General features: G+C 43.3%; 1 protein-coding gene across 1 annotated transcript in view; it reads right to left on the reverse strand.

Moving 5' to 3' along the window:
* The window catches only part of LOC139232761 (putative methyltransferase NSUN7), a 265,021-nt gene that overhangs the window by 131,239 nt on the left and 114,281 nt on the right, over positions 1-19,501 (reverse strand). Inside the window, exons 5-9 of the mRNA XM_070863266.1 lie at positions 18,305-18,457; positions 16,989-17,172; positions 16,608-16,818; positions 15,421-15,564; positions 13,504-13,605 (exon numbers count right to left, since the gene is read on the reverse strand). Of these exons, the coding sequence (XP_070719367.1) occupies positions 13,504-13,605; positions 15,421-15,564; positions 16,608-16,818; positions 16,989-17,172; positions 18,305-18,457 (794 nt within the window). The remainder of the gene's footprint in view (positions 1-13,503; positions 13,606-15,420; positions 15,565-16,607; positions 16,819-16,988; positions 17,173-18,304; positions 18,458-19,501) is intronic.

The following is a 19,501-nucleotide window of genomic DNA, read 5'->3' on the forward strand; positions in this document are numbered from 1 at the left end:
TTAGGCACAACCCTTCAGCTATTTCCATGAGACTGCCATTCTTGAATGCCTTTGCAGCTCCTGGCCCCCTCCCCTGCGGGTACCACTCTTCTCTGGTTTTGTGCTTTCAGATGATGACTCAGACGGACAGGAGCCTGGAGAAGACGAGTAGGCAAAGGACACTTCTCTGGACGCAACAGAGGATCCAGCATCCTCACAGAGCGGAGCCAGCAGCTTTTTGTCGGAAAGTGTGGTCAGGGAAATGGAGGTGGGTGATGCTCCGGGACCCGGTGGCCTGCATCAACGCCACAGGGGAGGGGAGATCAGGGGGCCAACTCCGCAGCGGGTGAGTGCGCATCGGAGTGATGCTCAGCAGCACTCTGATGATGAGGCCGACTTAGAGGATCTCGCAAGACAGTCATTGCAGATGCACAGCGATCTGCTGGATGTTGTGTCAAGAGTGCCCGAGAGTGTCGTGCACTTGCTTTGAGTGTGGTGGAGGCCGCCTCAACGATTGCATTTGTGTCTCAGCAGCCCATCGAGATACCAACAGATGTTAGATGCTTCAAGTGGCCATAGGGTCTCAGACATGGTAGCACGAACCATGGCTGACGTGGCAATAGCCATTGAGCACCAGGCTGACATTATGGTAGGCTTGCAGACTGTCATGTTGTCAGTGTGTGGTGGCATCAATCAGCTCTGTGGTGTGCTGTAGTCGCAGTCTGCCCTGATGCAGAGCCATATTGAATCCATGCAGGCACTGACGACTGCCTTCGTGTCTGGGGCCCCATCAGTTGCACGGGGAACTAACGTTGGTGAAGCACGGCAGCAATCTGTGCTCAGCCATATAGTTCCAGATGCTGAAGCTCTGCCCCGGGGGAGTAGCAGCATGTTGGGCCTGCTGGAACGTGATGTCCTCTCTCAGGAAGACATCATTCCGCCCTTGCCCCTGCCGCTCTCTGCAACCCATCCACCAGAGTGCTTCCGCCCATGCTGAGGTGATGCAACTGCAGCCAGCCCTTCCAGGGCCCCGAGCTCATGCGGAACATCCTGCTAAGCCATCAGTGTGGCAGTAGTGGCAACACAGCGACCTTCTACCAGCCTTGCTGCAGTTACTGAGACCCCACTGAGGAGAAGCAATAGGCTTGGGAGGAGGAGAAGGGAAGGGGTGGGAAAGCACTGAGAAAGAGCCAGTAAAAATGTGTGTGCTAGTGGTCAGAAATGGTGACCTTGCTCGAATGTAAATAGTTGCACTTGGATGAGCCAATAAAGAATTGTGTGATGCTGGCCAGAGATGCTGTCTTTGTTCCATGATGACGTAATGTGAATAGTTACACGTGATGTGGGTGATAATGTTTCAAGGGGACTGGTTTCAATTATTGTATGCTGTGGATGATCGCATCCTTTAGTGCTTCTTTACAACACATTATGGTGTTCTCTGTAAATCAAAACTGGTTTCATTTGTCACATCTTATGTTGCCATTTGTATGCACGGAGGCTTGGAGGGTGGCGGTAGATGTCTTCAGCAGATGGCCAGGTAAATAGGTTGGCCAGGTGAGGCAGGGTCCGCAATGCCACATGCATACAATCGATGGTCCCCTGAACTATAGAGACATCCACTACTCTGGAGTGCTCTTCCAGGACTTCGCTGGACATGCTGAACTTGATGTAGTCCATTCATTTGCTGTAGAGAGAGTCAGTAACCTGGCAAATGCAGCAACGTACTGCAAACTGTGAGGTGTTGCATGTATTACCAACAGGAGACTGGAAGGAGCCAGCAGCATAGAAGTTGAGGGCTGCTATCACTTTCACTGCCACGGATATCAGCAGCAGGACTTCGCTGTCAGCTGCCAGGTATGTCTGCAGAAGGTGGAAAGCTGCAGCACGGAACCTCAGACTTCTTAAGTACAGCTCCTTGGACATCTCAAGATAAGAATAATGCACACGGTAAACACTGCGACTGTACGGCCTCCTTCCCCTTTGTCTGGGGTCTCTCCTCTGGTGAGCATCCATTTGCCATAAGCTGTCGCTGCAGCCGGTGCCTTTGCAGTCGTCGCTACAGGACGTGGTGTCCGATCACTGCTCCCATAACTTTGCAGAGGTAAAAGCGATGTGCTAGTTCCAAATGTATCCGATAGTGAAGGCAACAACGTCTCAGAGATGCTAGTACTGAAGCTTGGGGGTCAGTAGACGCAAGGGGCCAGCACCTTCGAACTGTGCGAGCAGCCAACGCAGCACGGACCGCGAACTCTGTGTGCTGACTGCAACACCCTATAAATAACGCCCCGGATTCATTTCCTCGCCTTGTGAACGCGAACTTTTTCAGGCATCATCGCCGCCATCCAATAAGTGAGGCCAGCAAAGTGAACTTGGCGAAACCGCTGCCAAGGAGGCGTTGCACTCGTACTGACATCATGATTTCCATAGCGGTAGTCTGCTGGGCAGCAAATATTTACAACCTTGAAAAAGGACAATCAAATTTCCCATCAGGTGGCACCCACGCCTTACGCTGCCGGCCAGCTATTCACGTCCCTTTGCCGCCTCACTTAGATGGTATCAGCTGGCGGTAGCAACCGAATTTTGACCCCAAGGTATTCAGGAAAGAAAGCAAGTGGGGTGTCAGTATTAATTAAGGAGAATATTACTGTGATGGAGAGAGAGGATGTCCTGGAGGGGTCAAGGACAGAATCTATTTGATTAGAGTTAAGAAACAATAGAAGTGCCATTATACTACTAGGTGTATTCTATAGGTTACCAAGTAGTGTGAAGGATATAGAGGAGCAAATTTGCAGGGAACTTTCAGAGAGGTGCAAGAACTCTGCAGTAGTAATAATGGGGAACTTCAACTATCCTAATAAAGACTGGGATAATAAAAGTCTAAAGTGCAGAGAGGGGAAAGATTTTTCTTAAGTGTGTTCTGAAGAAGATTCTTGATTAGTACATTTCTGGCCCAATGAGGAAGGAAGCATTACTGGATCTGGTTCTGGGGAATAAGGTGGGCCAAGTGGAGCAAGTGTCAAAAGGGGAACATTTAGGGAACAGTGATTATGGTATCATAAGGTTTAAATTAGCCATGGAAAAGGACAAGGAGCAATCTAGATTAAAAATAAATTGGAGGAAGGCAAATGCCAGCGGGTTGAGAAAGGATCTGGAAAGGATAAATTGGTATCAAAGGGGCAGGCAAAACTGTAAATGAACAATGAAAGAAGAGATGGTTTGGGTACAGTAAAGGTACATTCCCACGAGGGGGAAAGGTAGGGCAACCAAAGTCAGAGCTCCCTGGATGATCAAAGAGATAGAGAGTAAGATGAAGCAGAACAAGGGGGCATATGAGAGAATAAAAGTGATGAGAATAAAAGTGATAACCAGGCTAAATATAGGAAGTTCAGAGGGGAAGTGAAAAAGGAAATAAGAGGGGCAAAGAGAGTTTTTAAAAAATTCATTCATGGGATGTGGGTGTCGCTGGCAAGGCCAGCATTTATTGCCCATTCCAAATTGCCCTTGAGAAGATGGTGGTGAGTTGCCTTCTTGAACCGCTGCAGTCTGTGTGGTGAAGGTACTCCCACAGTGCTGTTAGGGATGGAGTTCCAGGATTTTGACCCAGCGAGAATGAAGGAACGGTGATATACAGGTGCAGCGTCAAGAATTCAGAATTCCGTAATATTCCGGAATCCAGACTCCGGACCGATCAGTGGCAGGGTCGTCCGTAATCCTTAAAATGTTCTGAAATCCAGACCCGACGAACCTGCCGACCTCGGGCCTCACTGCCGCTCGCTCGACCGCCGTTGCCCTTGCCTTGGGGCCTCCTCGCCGGCCTGCCCCAAACACCTCCTCAGTGGGGCCCGCCCGACGACCTCCTTGGCGGGGCCGCATGGCCCGAACATCTCCTCAGTAGTAATCCCCCCCCCCCCCCACGCCTCTGACATTCCAAAATCTGGAAATACCTGAACCAGGGCTCGGGTGTTTCCGGGTTCGTGACATTAGAAAGCAAATCGAAAGTCTGGAAAAGCCCAGAATCCAGAACGGCCTCGGTCCCGAGGGTTCCAGATTTTAGGCGCTGCACCTGTACTTCCAAGTCAGGATGCTGTGACTTTGAGGGGAACGTAGAAGTGGTGGTGTTCCCATGCGCCTGCTGCCCTTGTCCTTCTAGGTGGTCGAGGTCATGGGTATGGGAGGTGCTGCCGAAGAAGCCTTGGTAAGTTGCTTCAGTGTATCTTGTAGCACCCCATCACACTGCAACTACGGTGCGCTGGTGATGGAGGAAGTGAATGTTTAAAATGGTGGATGGGGTACCATTCAAGTGGGCTGCTTTGTCCTGGATAGTGTCGAGCTTCTTCAGCGTTGTTGGAGCTGAACTCATCCAGACAAGTGGAGAGTAGTTCATCGCACTCTTGACTTGTACCTTGTAGATGGTGGATCCGCAAAATCCTACAAATCCCCGGGGAGGACAGACGCACCAACATCAGCCAGGCCAAAATCCTCAGCATTGAAGCACTGACCACACTTGATCAGCTCCGCTGGGCAGGCCACACTGTTCGCATGCCTGACACAAGACTGCCAAAGCAAGCGCTCTACTCAGAACTCCTTCACGACAAACAAGCCAAAGGTGGGCAGAGGAAACGTTACAAGGACACCCTCAAAGCCTCCCTGATAAAGTGCAACACCCCCATGGACACCTGGGAGTCCCTGGCCAGAGATCGCCCTAAGTGGAGGAAGTGCATCTGGGAGGGCGCTGAGCACCTCAAGTCTCATCACCGAGTACATGCAGAAAACAAGCACAGGCAGCAGAAAGAACGTGCGGCAAACCAGTTCCACCCACCACTTCCCTCAACAACTATCTGCCCCACCTGTGACAGAGTCTGTGGTTCTCGTATTGGACTGTTCAACCACCTAAGAACTCATGTTAAAAGTGGAAGCAAGTCTTACTCGATTCCGAGCAACTGCCTATGATGATGATGAGATGGTGGAAGGACTGTGAGGAGTCAGGAGGTGAGACACTCACTGCAGAAATACTCAGCCTCTGACCTGCTCTTGTTGCCACAGTATTTACGTGACTGGTCCAGTTAAGTTTCTGGTCAATGGTGACCTCAAGGTGGGGGATTAGGTGATGATAATGCTGTTGAATGTCAAGGGATGGTGGTTAGATTCTCGCTTGTTGGGGATAGTGATTGCCTGACACTTGTGTGGCGCAAATGCTAATTGCCACTTATCAGCCCAAGTCTGAATGTCGTTCAGGACTTAATGCATGCGGGCATAGACTGCTCCATTATCTGAGGAGTTGCGAATGGCACTGAATATTGTGCAGTCATCAGCGAACAGCCCCACTTCTGACCTGATGGAGGGAAGCTCATTGATGAAGCAGCTGAGGATGGTTAGACCTAGGACCCTGCCCTGAGGAACTCCTGCAGTGATGTTCTGAGGCTGAGATGACTGACCTCCAATCGCCACAACTATTTTCCTTTGTGCTCGGTATGACTCCAGCCAGTGGCGTATTTACTCCAATTCCAATAGATTGGCAGCGAACATAAAAGGGAATCTAAAAGTCTTCTACAGCCATATAAATAGTAAAGGGGTAGTAAGAGGAGCAAAAAGGAGACCTAAGCATGGAGGCAGAGGGCATGGCGGAGCTACTAAATGAGTACTTTGCATCGGTCTTTACCAAGGAAGATGATGCTGCCAAAGTCACAATGAAAGAGGAGGTAGTTGAGATACTGGATGCAATAAAAATTGATAGAGGAGGTACTAGAAAGGTTAGCTGCACTAAAGTACATAAGTCACCAGGACCGGATGGGATGCATCCTCGGATGCGGCGAGAAGTAAAGGTGGAAATTGCGGAGGTATTGGCCATAATCTTTCAACCCTCCTTAGATACGGGATGGTGCCAGAGTACTGGAGAATTGCAAATGTTACACCCTTGTTCAAAAAAGTGTGCGAGGATAAACCCAGCAACTACAGGCTAGTCAGTTTAACTTCGGTAGTGGGGAAGCTTTTAGAAATGACAATCTGAGACAAAATTGAGAGTCACTTGGACAAATGTGGATTAATTAAAGGAAAGCCAGCACAGATTTGTTAAAGTCAAATCGTGTTTAACTAATTTGATTGAGTTTTTTCATGAGGTAATAGAGGGTTGATGGGGGCAATGCGGTTGATGTGGTGTACATGGACTTCCAAAATGCATTTGATAAAGTGCCACATAATAGGCTTGCCAGCAAAGTTGAAGCCCATGGAATAAAAGGGACAGTGGCAGCATGGATCTGAAATTGGCTAAGTGACAGGAAACAGATAGTAGTGGTGAACAGTTGTTTTTCGGACTGGAGGAAAGTACGCAGTTGTGTTACCCAGCTTTTTTTGATATATATTAATGACTTAGACTTGGGTGTTAAGGGCACAATTTCAAAACTTGCAGATGACACAAAACTTGGAAGTATAGTAAACCGAGAGAAGGATAGTGATAGACTTCAAGAGGACATAGACAGGCTGGTCGAATGGGCGGACACATGGCAGATGAAATTTAACACAGAAAATTGCAAAGTGATACATTTTGGTAGGGAGAACACAGAGAAGCAATATAAACTAAAGGGTACAATTCTAAAGGAGGTGCATGAACAGAGAAACCTGGGGGTCTATGTGCACAAAGCGTTAATAGTGGCAGGGCAGTTTGAAAAAGTGTTTAAAAAAAGAATTTGGTATCCTGAGCTTCATAAATAGAGGCATAGAGTACAAAAAGCAAGGAAGTTATGATGAACCTTTATAAAACACTGGTCCAACCTCAACTGGAGTATTTTGTCCAATTCTGGACACCGAACTTTAGGAAGGATGTGAAGGCCTTAGAGAGGGTGCAGAAAAGATTTACAAGGATGGTTCCAGGAATGAGGGACTTCAGTTACATGGATGGACTGGAGAAGCTGGAGTTGTTCTCCTTACAGCAGAGAAGGTGGAGGAGAGATTTGATAAAGGTGTTCAAAATTATGAGGGGTCTGGGCAGAGTAGATAGAGAAAAACTGTTCCCACTGGCGGAAGGGTCGAGAACCAGAGAACGCAGATTTAAGGCTATTGGCAGAAAAACCAAAGGTAACACGAGGAAAAACTTTTTTTATGGAACAAATGGTTATGGTATGCAATGCACTGGCCGAAAGAATGGTGGAGGCAGATTCAATCGTGGCTTTCAAAAGGGAATTGGTTACATACCTGAAGGAACAAAATTCGCATGGCTAAGGGGAATGGGCAGGGGAGTGGGACGAATTGAAGTGCTCTTGCAGAGAGCCAGCACAGATGGCCTCCTTCTGTGCTGTAACCAGTCTATGATTCTACAGAGAGGGGCTGTCTCAGACATCAGTGAAAGATCCAAACCTCACCAGCAACAGTGTGGCCAGCAAATGATAATTTAACACGTGAAACATCCTGAACTCACTGTTGTGGCTAAAACAATTAAATACACTCTGGGCTGGATTTTCGGTTGCCTAACACCTCAGTTAGCGGCCACAGGGGGCATTAATGGGAGCGCAAGAGGTTACCGACTGGGAGTGCAGCACAATGAGAGCCGTGCCGCTACCCTCAACATCATAGAGCAGGCAATATGGGTGCTGAAGTAGCCATTCTGATGCTTGAACTGCTGCAGAGGCAGCCTTCAATACTACCCTTAACAGGTCTCACTACACATTGTGGTGTGCTGCATGTTGCACAACTTGGCCATCATGAGGACCCAGGTCTTGCCAGTGGGCATCGCAGGCCCACCTCAGGAGGAGGAGGAGGGGGAAATGGAGGAGGAGAAAGAGAAACAGGAGCCTGGTGACGCTCCGAATCTCCAGCAACATGACGAGGACCAGCAGCAACCACATAGGAGGCAGCTTGCCAATGTTGGCGGTGCCATGATTCATCGGCGACGGCTCAGAAGGGAGAGCTTCACTTAAATGGAGGTAGCTGAGCAATGCAGCTAATAATGACTGCACAATGTGCCACGATAATGCCACATCTCTGGCACAACTGAGCAGCTAAAATCAAGACGATAAAATTACCGCTTTGTCTGGGTTACCACCCCAAATGAGGCACGACCGAATTTCTCCCCCCCTTAAGATGCCCAAATGTAGGAAGGGTGTTGTAGTGAATGCACAACCAAGGACAAAACCCAGTACTGTGAAAATCATTATCAAGCACAAGCTCCAGAATGATTTCTCTTCTCTTTGTTGTAGTTTGCTCTGTTATTGGTGCTGATATAATCAGGTTGTTAAATCTGTGACATAAATTTTTCCTCTCAAAATGGAAAATTAATTTGTTTTTATCCCCCCATACTATACAAACAGCAACAACTGTCATCCATCAAGAGCAGACACAAGATAAAATGGAACAGTTTATACACACAAGAACCAAACAAAGAATTTGATTTCAAGCACCCTGATTAATGATCCAAAGTCTGCAGTTTGTCATTTATATTGGCTTTTTGTGTCTTATCAGAAATTCCAGCTACAGAACATGGACACATTCAAAGTGATATACAATAAAAATGTCACAATGCCTTGAAGACATTAAATATAACAGCTGAAAGAAACTCATTTTGGTCATTTAATGTTTAGTAAATAAATATAATAGCTATTTGGACAAATGGAGTTTTGAATATTGGTGCAGTAATCCCAATCTTTTCAAAAAGGATGGAGAGCAAAACATCTTAATTCTTGCTTAGTCAGAGAGGAAACACATGAATTATACACAGAAAAAAAAATTAAATTAAGTTGCTCTCTATTGTAAAGTCAAAACTAGTATTTTAAACATTACTTTCTAAATTTTGCAATAAAATAGTTTCTAATTGCACTATTTATTGCTAACTTGGTTTGAGTACCACAATTTATTATTTAAAAACACAAAATAACTTTCTTTTTGAACTGTTACCAAGACAATCTTCAGATCCACTGATAGGGTATGGTAGCCTGGTGATTATGGTAGTGGACTAGCAACCCAAATGTTATAAGTTCAAAACCCAAAGTTGTGAAATTGAATTCAATAAATTGGTAATGTGTGGGCTGGCACGCAACTGGTTCACTAATGCCATTCAGGCAAGCGAACCATGACTCCAATCACTTCTGTGGTTGACTGACTGCCCTCAGGGAAAATAGGGATGAGCAATAAATACTGCCTTGAATGTTCAAGTACCATAATTTGAAGGGGTCATCCCTTTGAGTTACCTTTTCTCATCTTAAGCACAGGAAACAAATGTAATCTACTTTAATAAAGTTTAATAAAATCAAATTCTTTAATTGTTTGCTACTACAACAATTGTGTATATTCCATACAACAAACTTAGAATTTGTGATAAATATTGTAATTACATCACAGGTAGACTTTTTAAAAAGAGCTTTAAACCCGCAATTGGTGCACAGTAAGTCTGCCTCAACTTTTAAATGCTCTAAATCAAAGCTGTTGCTGTCATTTGATAAAGATATTGGACCGCAGAAAAAATAAACTTAAAAAAAAAATTCCCCACACAAGTATCTTGGTAGCTGTCTTAGCTAAGAGCATTTGGCTGTAGACCCATCACCAAGCCTCCAGTGATGCTACTCCATAATAGCCTCAAAGACCTGTTGGAGTAGCAAAGTGCTGAGCTGCCCTATAATTAAGAGTTTTGTGCAGATCGTAAATCTGTAGGGTGTCACAACAAATGGGGCTGTAGCAGAGAAGAAATTCCATTATTTTGTTTGGTTAAAATACATAATACAGCTATGGAGGAGATTTAATAAGAGTTTTTTTTTAATTATGAAGGGTTTTAATAGAGTGATTAGACAACTCCGGTTGGAGAGTCGCTGACAAGGGGTGATGAACGACTGTGAACCTGTGGCCACCCAATGTTGGGTCTGTCAGCATTGAGCAGACCCGACACACAGTGGTGGGGAACCCAATTCAGGTAATTAGTGGCTTATTTAGAGCCACTTAAGAATAATTTTCAGGTGACCTTTTGCATTTGACAGCTTGCCCATGGGATCCACGCTGGCTATGGACCACGTCTCTCAAGCTGAGGCGGGGTTCAGTGGCCATTGAATCAGCTGTTGAGTTGACAGCTTCAAATGTGAAGTAAAAGCTCCCACCTTAGAGATATCTTCCCTCAGCCACAAGCTCTTCCTCACTGCATTTCCATAACAGATTCACCATGCTGCAAGTCTTTACACAAGTCTCCATAGAGTCTGACCTCATTATCTCCCTCACCATTGTCAGATCACTTCTGTCATCTCTACTTCGCCTGCCTTCTATTCCATCAGCATGGGTGGCCTTTATACTAGCTTACCTTGGACCTCCGAATCCCACCACGATCAGCCCCAACACCAGCAGTACCAACAACTACACCACCAACCTTCTCCACAATCAACTGATGCTGCACAGGATACAGGGCATAAGCACCCAATCACATTGCTGCCCAGGAGGTCAGGGATGGCCTCATCATGGCCAGATTTACTTAATTTGACACTGTACACCCTGATGCGACAGGTTGGCACCACCCCACACCAAAAAGCATCCCTACAAAGCCCAAGCCATTCCTTTCACACTCATCACCACTGCAGGTGGTTACCATTATGTTTCACTATTCACTGCAACTCACTAAGATAGGGATATGATAATATAGATAGAGAGGGATGGGTGGAGGTGCAAGGTAAATTGGTGTGAGTAAGGATGTACAGGAGTAGGGTAGGGAAGGCAGAGTAATGGGGATGTGATGAGAGGCATGGCAGGATAAGGTTGAGCGTGGCTTTGTTCTAACATTTCCTGATCTATTGAAATCATTGAAACGTTTGCGGCTCTGTACCCAGGTCCTCCTGACCACATCCCTGCTTGTGCCCTTCTCTGGAATGCGCAACCAGGTTGTGTTGTTCTCCTGGGGAGGTCTCTTCCGCTCATGGGAAGGGAAGAGAACCTCCCTGCGTGCTGTGGGAGAATCCATGGGAGAAGCTGGGTGCAGCCATTGTGCAGTCATTGTTTGAAGCGCCTCAATGTTGAAGAATACTGACAGCACAAATATCAAGACAAATGTGGCCATGGTCCCTTTAAGGAAACCGGCTGATAACGTGTTATGAAATGGCATCACGAGACCTGCTTCCTCTAATTGGCCAGGAAACATGCAGGGCAGGCTTAACAAGCCCAATCAAGAGAAATTCATTTCAGAGAGCGGGATGGTGCCAGCAGCGGAGTCGGAACGCGCCACGGTTAGTAAAATCCAGGCCTTAGAGTGGGACGGAAGAGTTTATCAGAAATGTCATTATAGAGAGAGTTGTTGGAGCATGAAATGCTTTGCCACACAGAGTGGGTTAAAGCAGAGACTGCTGCATCATTTAAAGGGAAATTAGATAAATGTTTGAAGCAGAGAAAGATAAAGAGCCATAGAGATAGAATTGAACAGTGAGATTAGTTTTGGATTGCTGTAGCTAAAAGCAAACATGGGCACAATGGCTTGTTTCAGTGCTGTAAACTTCTATGGTTCTAACCACTGCAATTTGAAATATATTGTTCATTCTACTTTTCAAATTGCCTCCAGCTGCCATTTCAGATTTCTGACTTAATATGTTGCTATATAACTTAACATTTAGAAAATAAGACATAAAAGGCAAGTAATTCACACTAAATGATTAAACACACCCTTGAAATTTAACATTTAATATTATATATCCATACAAGAAGTTCTCATACCAGAGACCTGGGCTTGAATTCTGCTTCAGTCCAAAGCACAAAGTACTGGGGATTTTCAGTTCAGTGGACAAATTGTGTGTGTGAGTGAGTGAGCATCATTGTGAGATACAGAAAAAGAGAGGAAGAGACGGGGAGCGATATTCATAATTGTTGTACTTTTTATCAAGAGCACCATGCCAACCAGGTAGAAAAGAAGCCTTTAACTGGGCCAGGCAGTTAAAACTCCTACGACAGCCTGTGTTACAATAAGCAGGAATGAAATTGACAAGCAATAGTGAAACACGAGGAAAAAAATAAAACCGATTTAATTGTTTTCATTGTATTAAACCGTTAACTTTGAATTTTTATTTAATATGTTATAATGTGTTTAGGATGGGGTTACTTTTGTCTTGCTGAGAGGGACTAATGTTTACATCAAGAAGAACGGAGATAGTTATGAAGAACTTTGATGCTAAATGCAGAAATTGCTATCTGAGTCAGTCAGTGGACCAAGGTAAATGACCACCCGTTCAAGGTCCTGGTTACTGGAAATTCAACGGGGGATAAAATCTCCTTGGTACAATGCTACACCAACAATAGTCTAAGCATGAACTAAAAATCCAACATGACTATTTGGGTGGGGGTGGGGGAAATTATGTAAATAATCATGAAAAAAAAATTAGGAAAAGTACAAACAACATTTTCATTTGTGGCTCAGTTGGTAGCATCCTCACCTCTGAGTCAGAAGGTTGTGGGTTCAAGTCCCATTCCAGAGACTTGAGCAGAAAAATCCAGGTTGACACTCCAGTGCAGTAATGAGGGAGTTCGGCACTGTCGGAGGCGTCATCTTTCGGATGAGATGTTAAACCGAGGCCCCGTCTGCTCTCCCAGGTGGACGTAAAAGATCCCATGGCACTATTTCGAAGAAGGGCAGGGGAGTTTATCCCCAGAGTCCTGGCCAATATTTATCCCTCAATCAACATCACTATTACAGATTATCTGATCATTATTACATTGCTGTTTGTGGGAGTTTGCTGTGCTCAAATTGGCTGCAGCGTTTCCTACATTACAACAGTGACTACACTTCAAAAGTACTTCATTGGCTGCAAAACGCTTTGGGTCGTCCGATGGTCATGAAAGGCGCTATATAAATGCAAGTCTTTCTTTTTTTCAAATAAGCGCTTACACTTTAAGCAAATACATCAATTCAACCATGGGAGGTAGGGTAAAATGAGAAAAGGCTTTGAGAAGGAAGAATAAAGTTGCTTGGTCGTTAGGCAAGTTTTCTAAATAGTGGGAGTTCTGTCTAGCACAAATTAAAGTCCTTCATTTATCACGCAGTCTGTGCACTTCCCAGAGCATTTTGATGGTAAATGTTATAAAACAGCTTATTTTCTGACTCACTGTGAAGAATGCCAAGGAATATCTGATATTCTTCAGTGAAGCATGCATCTCACACCATCAGTAATGTATAGCAGTATTTTAAAATCTCATTTTAGTGACATAATATAATATATTGCCTCAGTAAACTTACTTTTATTGAGGGAGACAAACTGTTGTTGCATTTAAGTACACGGCCATGGTAGGCATCAGAAACTGCACTTCAGGTCCTGGACTACCGGTGAGATATGACATGGGAGATCTACTAGTTTGAAATATTTTATTAAAACAGATAGCAATAATTTCAAAACAAATAAATTAGAAAAGGTGCACTTATCTGGATTTTGTCTTACCTGGTGCTACAATAGATTCTGATGTGCAAAGCTTAACAAAAATTAACTCTTCTCATTCATTACTGCCTGTTTTTATTAACACAGCGCACAAATAATATCCCCAGAGAGATTAACTCTGATTTCACTTTCTGTACTCTTTTAAACTTACATCTAATGGCATGCATCAGCTCCTCTGCTTGTTTCTGGGCCAGTATTTTGAGTTTCTGTTGTGAGACTTTTCCCTGAGAAAGTTCTTGTAGCAGTGTTGTGTCTAGAAAAAGAAATAGAAGATAATATAAAAAAAACTTACAAATAAAATACATAAAGAACTTGTGTATAAATGAATGAATACAGAGTTTCCCCCTGACTGCTTGATCTCAATCACACTCCAGGACAAATACAGCAAGCTGTCATTACAGTTCCACCCCAATTGAAAGTTTAAGTTAATATAATTTAACTAACCATTTAAAAATTCTAACTGAAATTTTAACTAAGTTGAAATCCTGGCACCCTGAATAAGCTTAATACTCAATCTAAGCAAGCCAAGTCTGCTACTGATAACTGCTCAACTTTACTTTTTAAACAAAGGAGCCAAAATTGCCCCTTTCTATAAGGCCTGTGACCGCCTGAATGCAGCGGCCACGGGTTGGTGCAAAATGGCCGCCGAGTCTCCACGGAGGCGCCGCCATTTGCAAAATTGCCCTTCCCCAGGGTCGGAGCGGTATCCAGGACCATTCCGCCCATTTTCCCGCCACGCATGCATGCGGCAACCCTTTATGATCGGCAGTGATCCCTTCCCAAAATTAAATTGCCCTTTTGCGGAAATACCCTGTTTTTTCTGTCAGTGCGGCTGCCCTTAAAGGGGAGGTGGCGCTGCCAGCGATGCCATTTTAATTTTTATGTCGGCTAACTGCCAGGTCGGCCCGACAATTATGCCCCCCGGGTTCGGCCGGGCCACCAACAGGCAAACTGGCACACGCCGCTGGCCCAGTCGAAACATTCCCTGGTGGCCCAGTGAACCTATATGAAAAATATTCAGCGTTCGCATGGCCTTCCCCTTTAACTGAAGGGGAAGGACGTTGTTACACGTCAGCAATGCAGCACTGATGACTGATCAGGGCAGCCAACCCGCTACAAGGGCACTTCAACCCCACGTCCGCCACAACATCCGCCCCGATCAAAAAAACTTCAAAGTGCCGAATACCGACGGGATCTCCGCCGCATGGGTTGCGGCGAAAAACTTTTGAAAACAGAGGGTGCACCCGTTTCAGGCAGAGGGCAATTTCTATCCCAAAATGTCAAAATTAGTACCTTTTGGGACAACTCAAATGTATACAGCCGAGAGAAATGAATGAATTATTGCTACAGGTTCTAAACAGTCAGTTGTAGTAAACAATTGCGCAACATCAACTAAATTATAATTAGGAACCACTATCAAATAAATCTGCAAAATTTGGGATGATCTTTTTTCAACATGCCAGGATTTACACTAAAGTGCTGAACCTAGACTGTGCTCTGGGACAAGCAAAATAATTCAAAATCTGTTTTTAGCATAAATTAAATACTGGAATAATAGTTTGTTTTTCTGATTAAAATACATCGGGCAGGAATTTCCTCAGAGTTGCTCTGCCTCCGTAAATTCATTGGAAGTGCAGCAGAAACCCCCGTTTATGCGCGTAAATGGGGTTTTCGCCACACTTCCGGTGAAATTATAGCGTTTGAGCAGGAGCAGTTTTGAGGAAATTCCTGGCCACTATCTTCCATTGAGGACATGAAGCCATTTCCGCCCCCTCACTTTTATTTCCCCTGCCCTTCTAAGTCCCTTCTTAGACATTGTCAATATTGCTTAGGCCCAGTTGGCTTTATGCAGGCAAGAATGACCTAAGGGACATACCCCACCTAGCTTCCTTTCTTCCTGCCTGGCCTCCATGCTGTGCCTACCTATTCAGCATGACTGGAATTGGGAATTCAATGAAGTGGGGGCTCTTAACTGCTTCCCTCCAGTCTTTTGAACTGAATGTGGATGCTCCAATGCATGATACCTTCCCAGTGATATCCACTTAGAAAATTTATAGGTTAAATTTACCTCCGCGTTCATTTAAAATAAACTCCACTGGATTGCTGACGCCTGATGCTGAACACTGAGGCACAAGCAGAATAACTTTAACCTTCTGTAAACGTGGATCTATAGGCTCAATGTCCATGAATCTCTGAGGTATCAATTTTATGTCTGTAAAGCAATTAGACAAGACATATTTATGAGGCTACTTTTACTTGACTAGGCAAACTGTACATTTTCTCTCTTTCCTACAAGCAACAATTTATTTTATTACTAATTCTTGAAATTATACATTTTTTTCCCTTTTTAAATTTTCATGCTCGTCAAGGTAACAGTAACAGCATCAAGCACTCTCAGGACAGATATAGCACAACCATTCTCAGAATTAAGCTCTCTCTACATCGCTCCAATATGCCTCAGCCCTGACCCCAATTATAGCAGTGTGATACTTTTCCACTTCTCACGCCAGCCACCTTGTGGCCTCCGAGTAAGATTGTTAAATTAGTTAGTTTTGTACTGTGGGGCCCATGTCCCAAGAACTGGATTGACACTGCCCAGTTATTTCACATCGGACCTTTGTAGCAAGCAGAGATTTTCATGCGATAAGACAGAGGTCGATTTGAACCCAGGTTACAGAGGTCAAAGGGCAATGTTCAATCCACTACACTATGCAGTTCCCCCAAATTATATTTTTAACTATTTCAATTATATTGCAAATTTGCATGTATATTGTGTGTATTTCTTTTGTATTAGAAAAAAATTATTAAAAACACTAACAGTAAATAAGCATTACCAGAAACATTACCTGAAAATTAACAGTTATGTTTCCCATTATTTCATGTTCTTCCATATCTACTGAAATTACAAATATTCTTATTGCTCAACTGTTTCTCAAATTATCCAATATTATTAGACAAATTTATAGTCAGATGCACAAAGTCAGTTCTTTCAAGCCTCGAAAGAAAAACATTCAATTTCTGTTTGAAGCCTGTATTTCAGCTACAAATGACCTTGGTCAGTTGAAAAGGTCATTGAATTTACCTGTTCATTCATGCAAATACTTCTAACTGCTGTGTTGACCCTTTGAAAGATGGTTACTACTAAAACATTGGTGTTTTGCAATGACATTTTTCTATATACACAACTAATAACCTCTAATCTGTGAACTAATGAAATGATATGGACAATGATCAGTTAACCATTTAATCACGCACTTTTACAGCCCATTTTTTCAAACAGGCTCCTCAGTTCACTTTGTTGCAATTCTGTCTTCACCCCACAAACATAGACTTTGGATGTGCTCTGATTAATTAGAGCAGACATATGGGCAACAGTCAGCCGTGAACCTGCATTAGTAACAACGATATCATCATCCATGTTCATTAAGACCTTCACTGAATGAGGTGCAAGGCTTCGACCTTTATCCTAGAGGGAAAGGATGGAAATTGAAATTACCATCATGTATTTATATAGAAGAACAAAACAAAAAATACTGATTTACATAGTTTAAAATATAGTCGGGAAATTCTTTTTGAAGTAAAAATTGAATTGTACATTACTTTCTATTCTGATGTACCTTCTATTCTGCTACTTACCTGGATTACCATCTTGTGAGTGGTAACGAGATCCATGTCATAAAGCTTAGCTGTTAGCCGAGTTGGAAAAAGTAGCACATCTTGGCAGTGTCGATCCTCACAAAAAGACAGCCCCTCAAGCTCACGGGCACATTTCACTTTTGTAAAGCCCTCCTTTTCTAGTAAATTGGTAACATCTTCAAGGCTGTCCAGTCACAATATGATTTTAGTTAATAGTTATTACCAATCAAAAGTTTATAAAGTACGATACAGTTGTGTCAACCAGAACATTTGAGACTGTATCTCTGATTTTACATTTGTACACAAATGTAATCTATCAGTAAAAGTAATCCAGGGCAGTATTAATACTGGCTCTATAATAACTATGACTTTATTGTCTGTCAGGTAAATCTTAAGGCTCAGGGTGCCACAAAAAACACTGGGCCATAAATTGCAATCTCTCCGGGATGCACCTGAAGAGGCCTCGCAAGTTCCGGTTCTCGGCGGCGATGCGCATGCACCGAGAACCGGCATTTGCGAACTGTTAAAATGTCTTTTAACAGATCACACGCATTCCCAGGAGAAGGACATTCACGGGGCAGAGATTTAGGCTATTTGCCAAACTCCTGCCCAATGAATGTCTTTCAAACTCTTACAGCTGGTAAAAGCAGGCATATAGGCATAAGAGTTTAAAAAGATAGAAAAATTAAATGTTATCACTAATTTTTATATTTAAAAACCCTGTCCATTAAGGCAAGTTTATTTTATCCCGACTAAAATATATTAAAAAATAATCTTCCTGAAACATTTAATTTAATTCAATTTCAATTAATTTATATATGTGAGATGTGTTTTTTTTAAATTGTGTTTCTGTTTTTTGGGGGTATTCTCATTCATAGTAATGTGAGCTCGTATAAACCCATTATTATCAATGAGAATACTCCATGTTCATTGGTGGTCTAGGCCCACGTGATCCCAGGTTGCACTTACGTTCCTGGTATGCGTGAGCCCTTTCGCTGGATTGCGAATAGAGGCCTCGAACCACAAGTCTACGTTCCTCTGGGATCACCGGGTATTTTCGTTTAAAAATTTGGGTCGTAGGCGTCCGCCCACAGGAGGACTGCAACTGCAATTTCTGGGCCTGTGTTATTTTTCTATTCAGTAGTTATCTAATGGCCATCAACTAACAGCACTTTTCGATACTACTGTGCACTTTTTGATGTATAGTACTGGTAGCAGGTTTAGGTCGGTTTCCTATTAATTCCCCGTCAGAAAAACAAATTATATCTGCGTTATACAGTATAATGAATGAAGAAGAGAGCATTTTAATTGATTACCTGGTCTTTAACACATTTACCCAGGCATATAGTGGCAAAGAAGAAGCTCGTTTTTCTTGATTTCTCACAGATTCAGGAAGAATTAAGTCGATGGAGATTGCATCATTTTTAATCCGACATCGAGCAAGTGCAGCAGCAAGTTTTGTTTTAAAACTATAAACAAAGAGAATGCATCGTTGGTTTTCAAACAGACTTGATGAAAAGGCAAGAGGAGTCCTCTTAAAACAGCCACCATGTATTAACTGAGTATGTAGCTCCTCTAAAAGAAAGAAAAATTTGCATTTATATAGTGCCTTTCATGACCACCGGATGTCTCAAAGCGCTCTCAGTGCAGATTATGAGCCAATCACCCCATTCTACATTAAATTTAAAATTCATGTCCTCAAATCCCTCCACATCCTCACCCCAGCCTACCTCTGCATTTCTTCCATTACCATCTTCTCCCTTTGTCCATTTATCTGACTCTGGCCTTTTGTGCAACCCCATCCTTCATTAACCATTGATGGCACAGCCTTCCTCCTCCAACAGGGTCCTACTCTTTGGAATTCTCTCTCTAAACCTCTCTGCCTCGCTATCTCTCTCTTCTTTTAATAATCATCTCAAATCACATCTCTTTGACCAAGATAACCTCTCTATTCCTGACTCACCAACTATTTCTTTAAATAACTAAAGCGCTTGGGACATTTTTTTTTTTAAAACACTGAAGGCACAATATAAATCCAAGTTGTTGATATGAAAATTCTTGGAAGCTATAAATTGGAATATGGGTGCCACATTTTTGACCATATTTCCATAGAAAACATTTGGAAAAGATTAATTATTGGATTTTAAAACAAAATGATTTGCACAGATTTAAAAAGAGATGCCATAGGTTGCAACATTTGGAGAACGTGTATTAAAAGCAGACATTGATACTGTTATCCATGGTGATAAATAATAGAGCAGTTGTTATCGCACAAAGAAACATTGATAGATTAAATGAGTGGGCAAAACTGTGGCAGGTTAAGTGTGAGATCATCCATTCCGGACCAAAGAAGGTTAGATCCGAGTATTATTTAAATGGTGAAAAACATAGAAACATAGAAACAATGGAAATCCAAAGAGATTTACGGGTCCATGTATATGGGATCACTAAAATGAAATATTAAGTCAATGGAGATTGCATAATTTTTAATCCAACATCAAGCAAGCAGCAGC

This window comes from Pristiophorus japonicus, chromosome 2 (assembly GCF_044704955.1).
Source record: "Pristiophorus japonicus isolate sPriJap1 chromosome 2, sPriJap1.hap1, whole genome shotgun sequence".
NCBI classification, from domain to species: Eukaryota; Metazoa; Chordata; class Chondrichthyes; family Pristiophoridae; genus Pristiophorus; species Pristiophorus japonicus.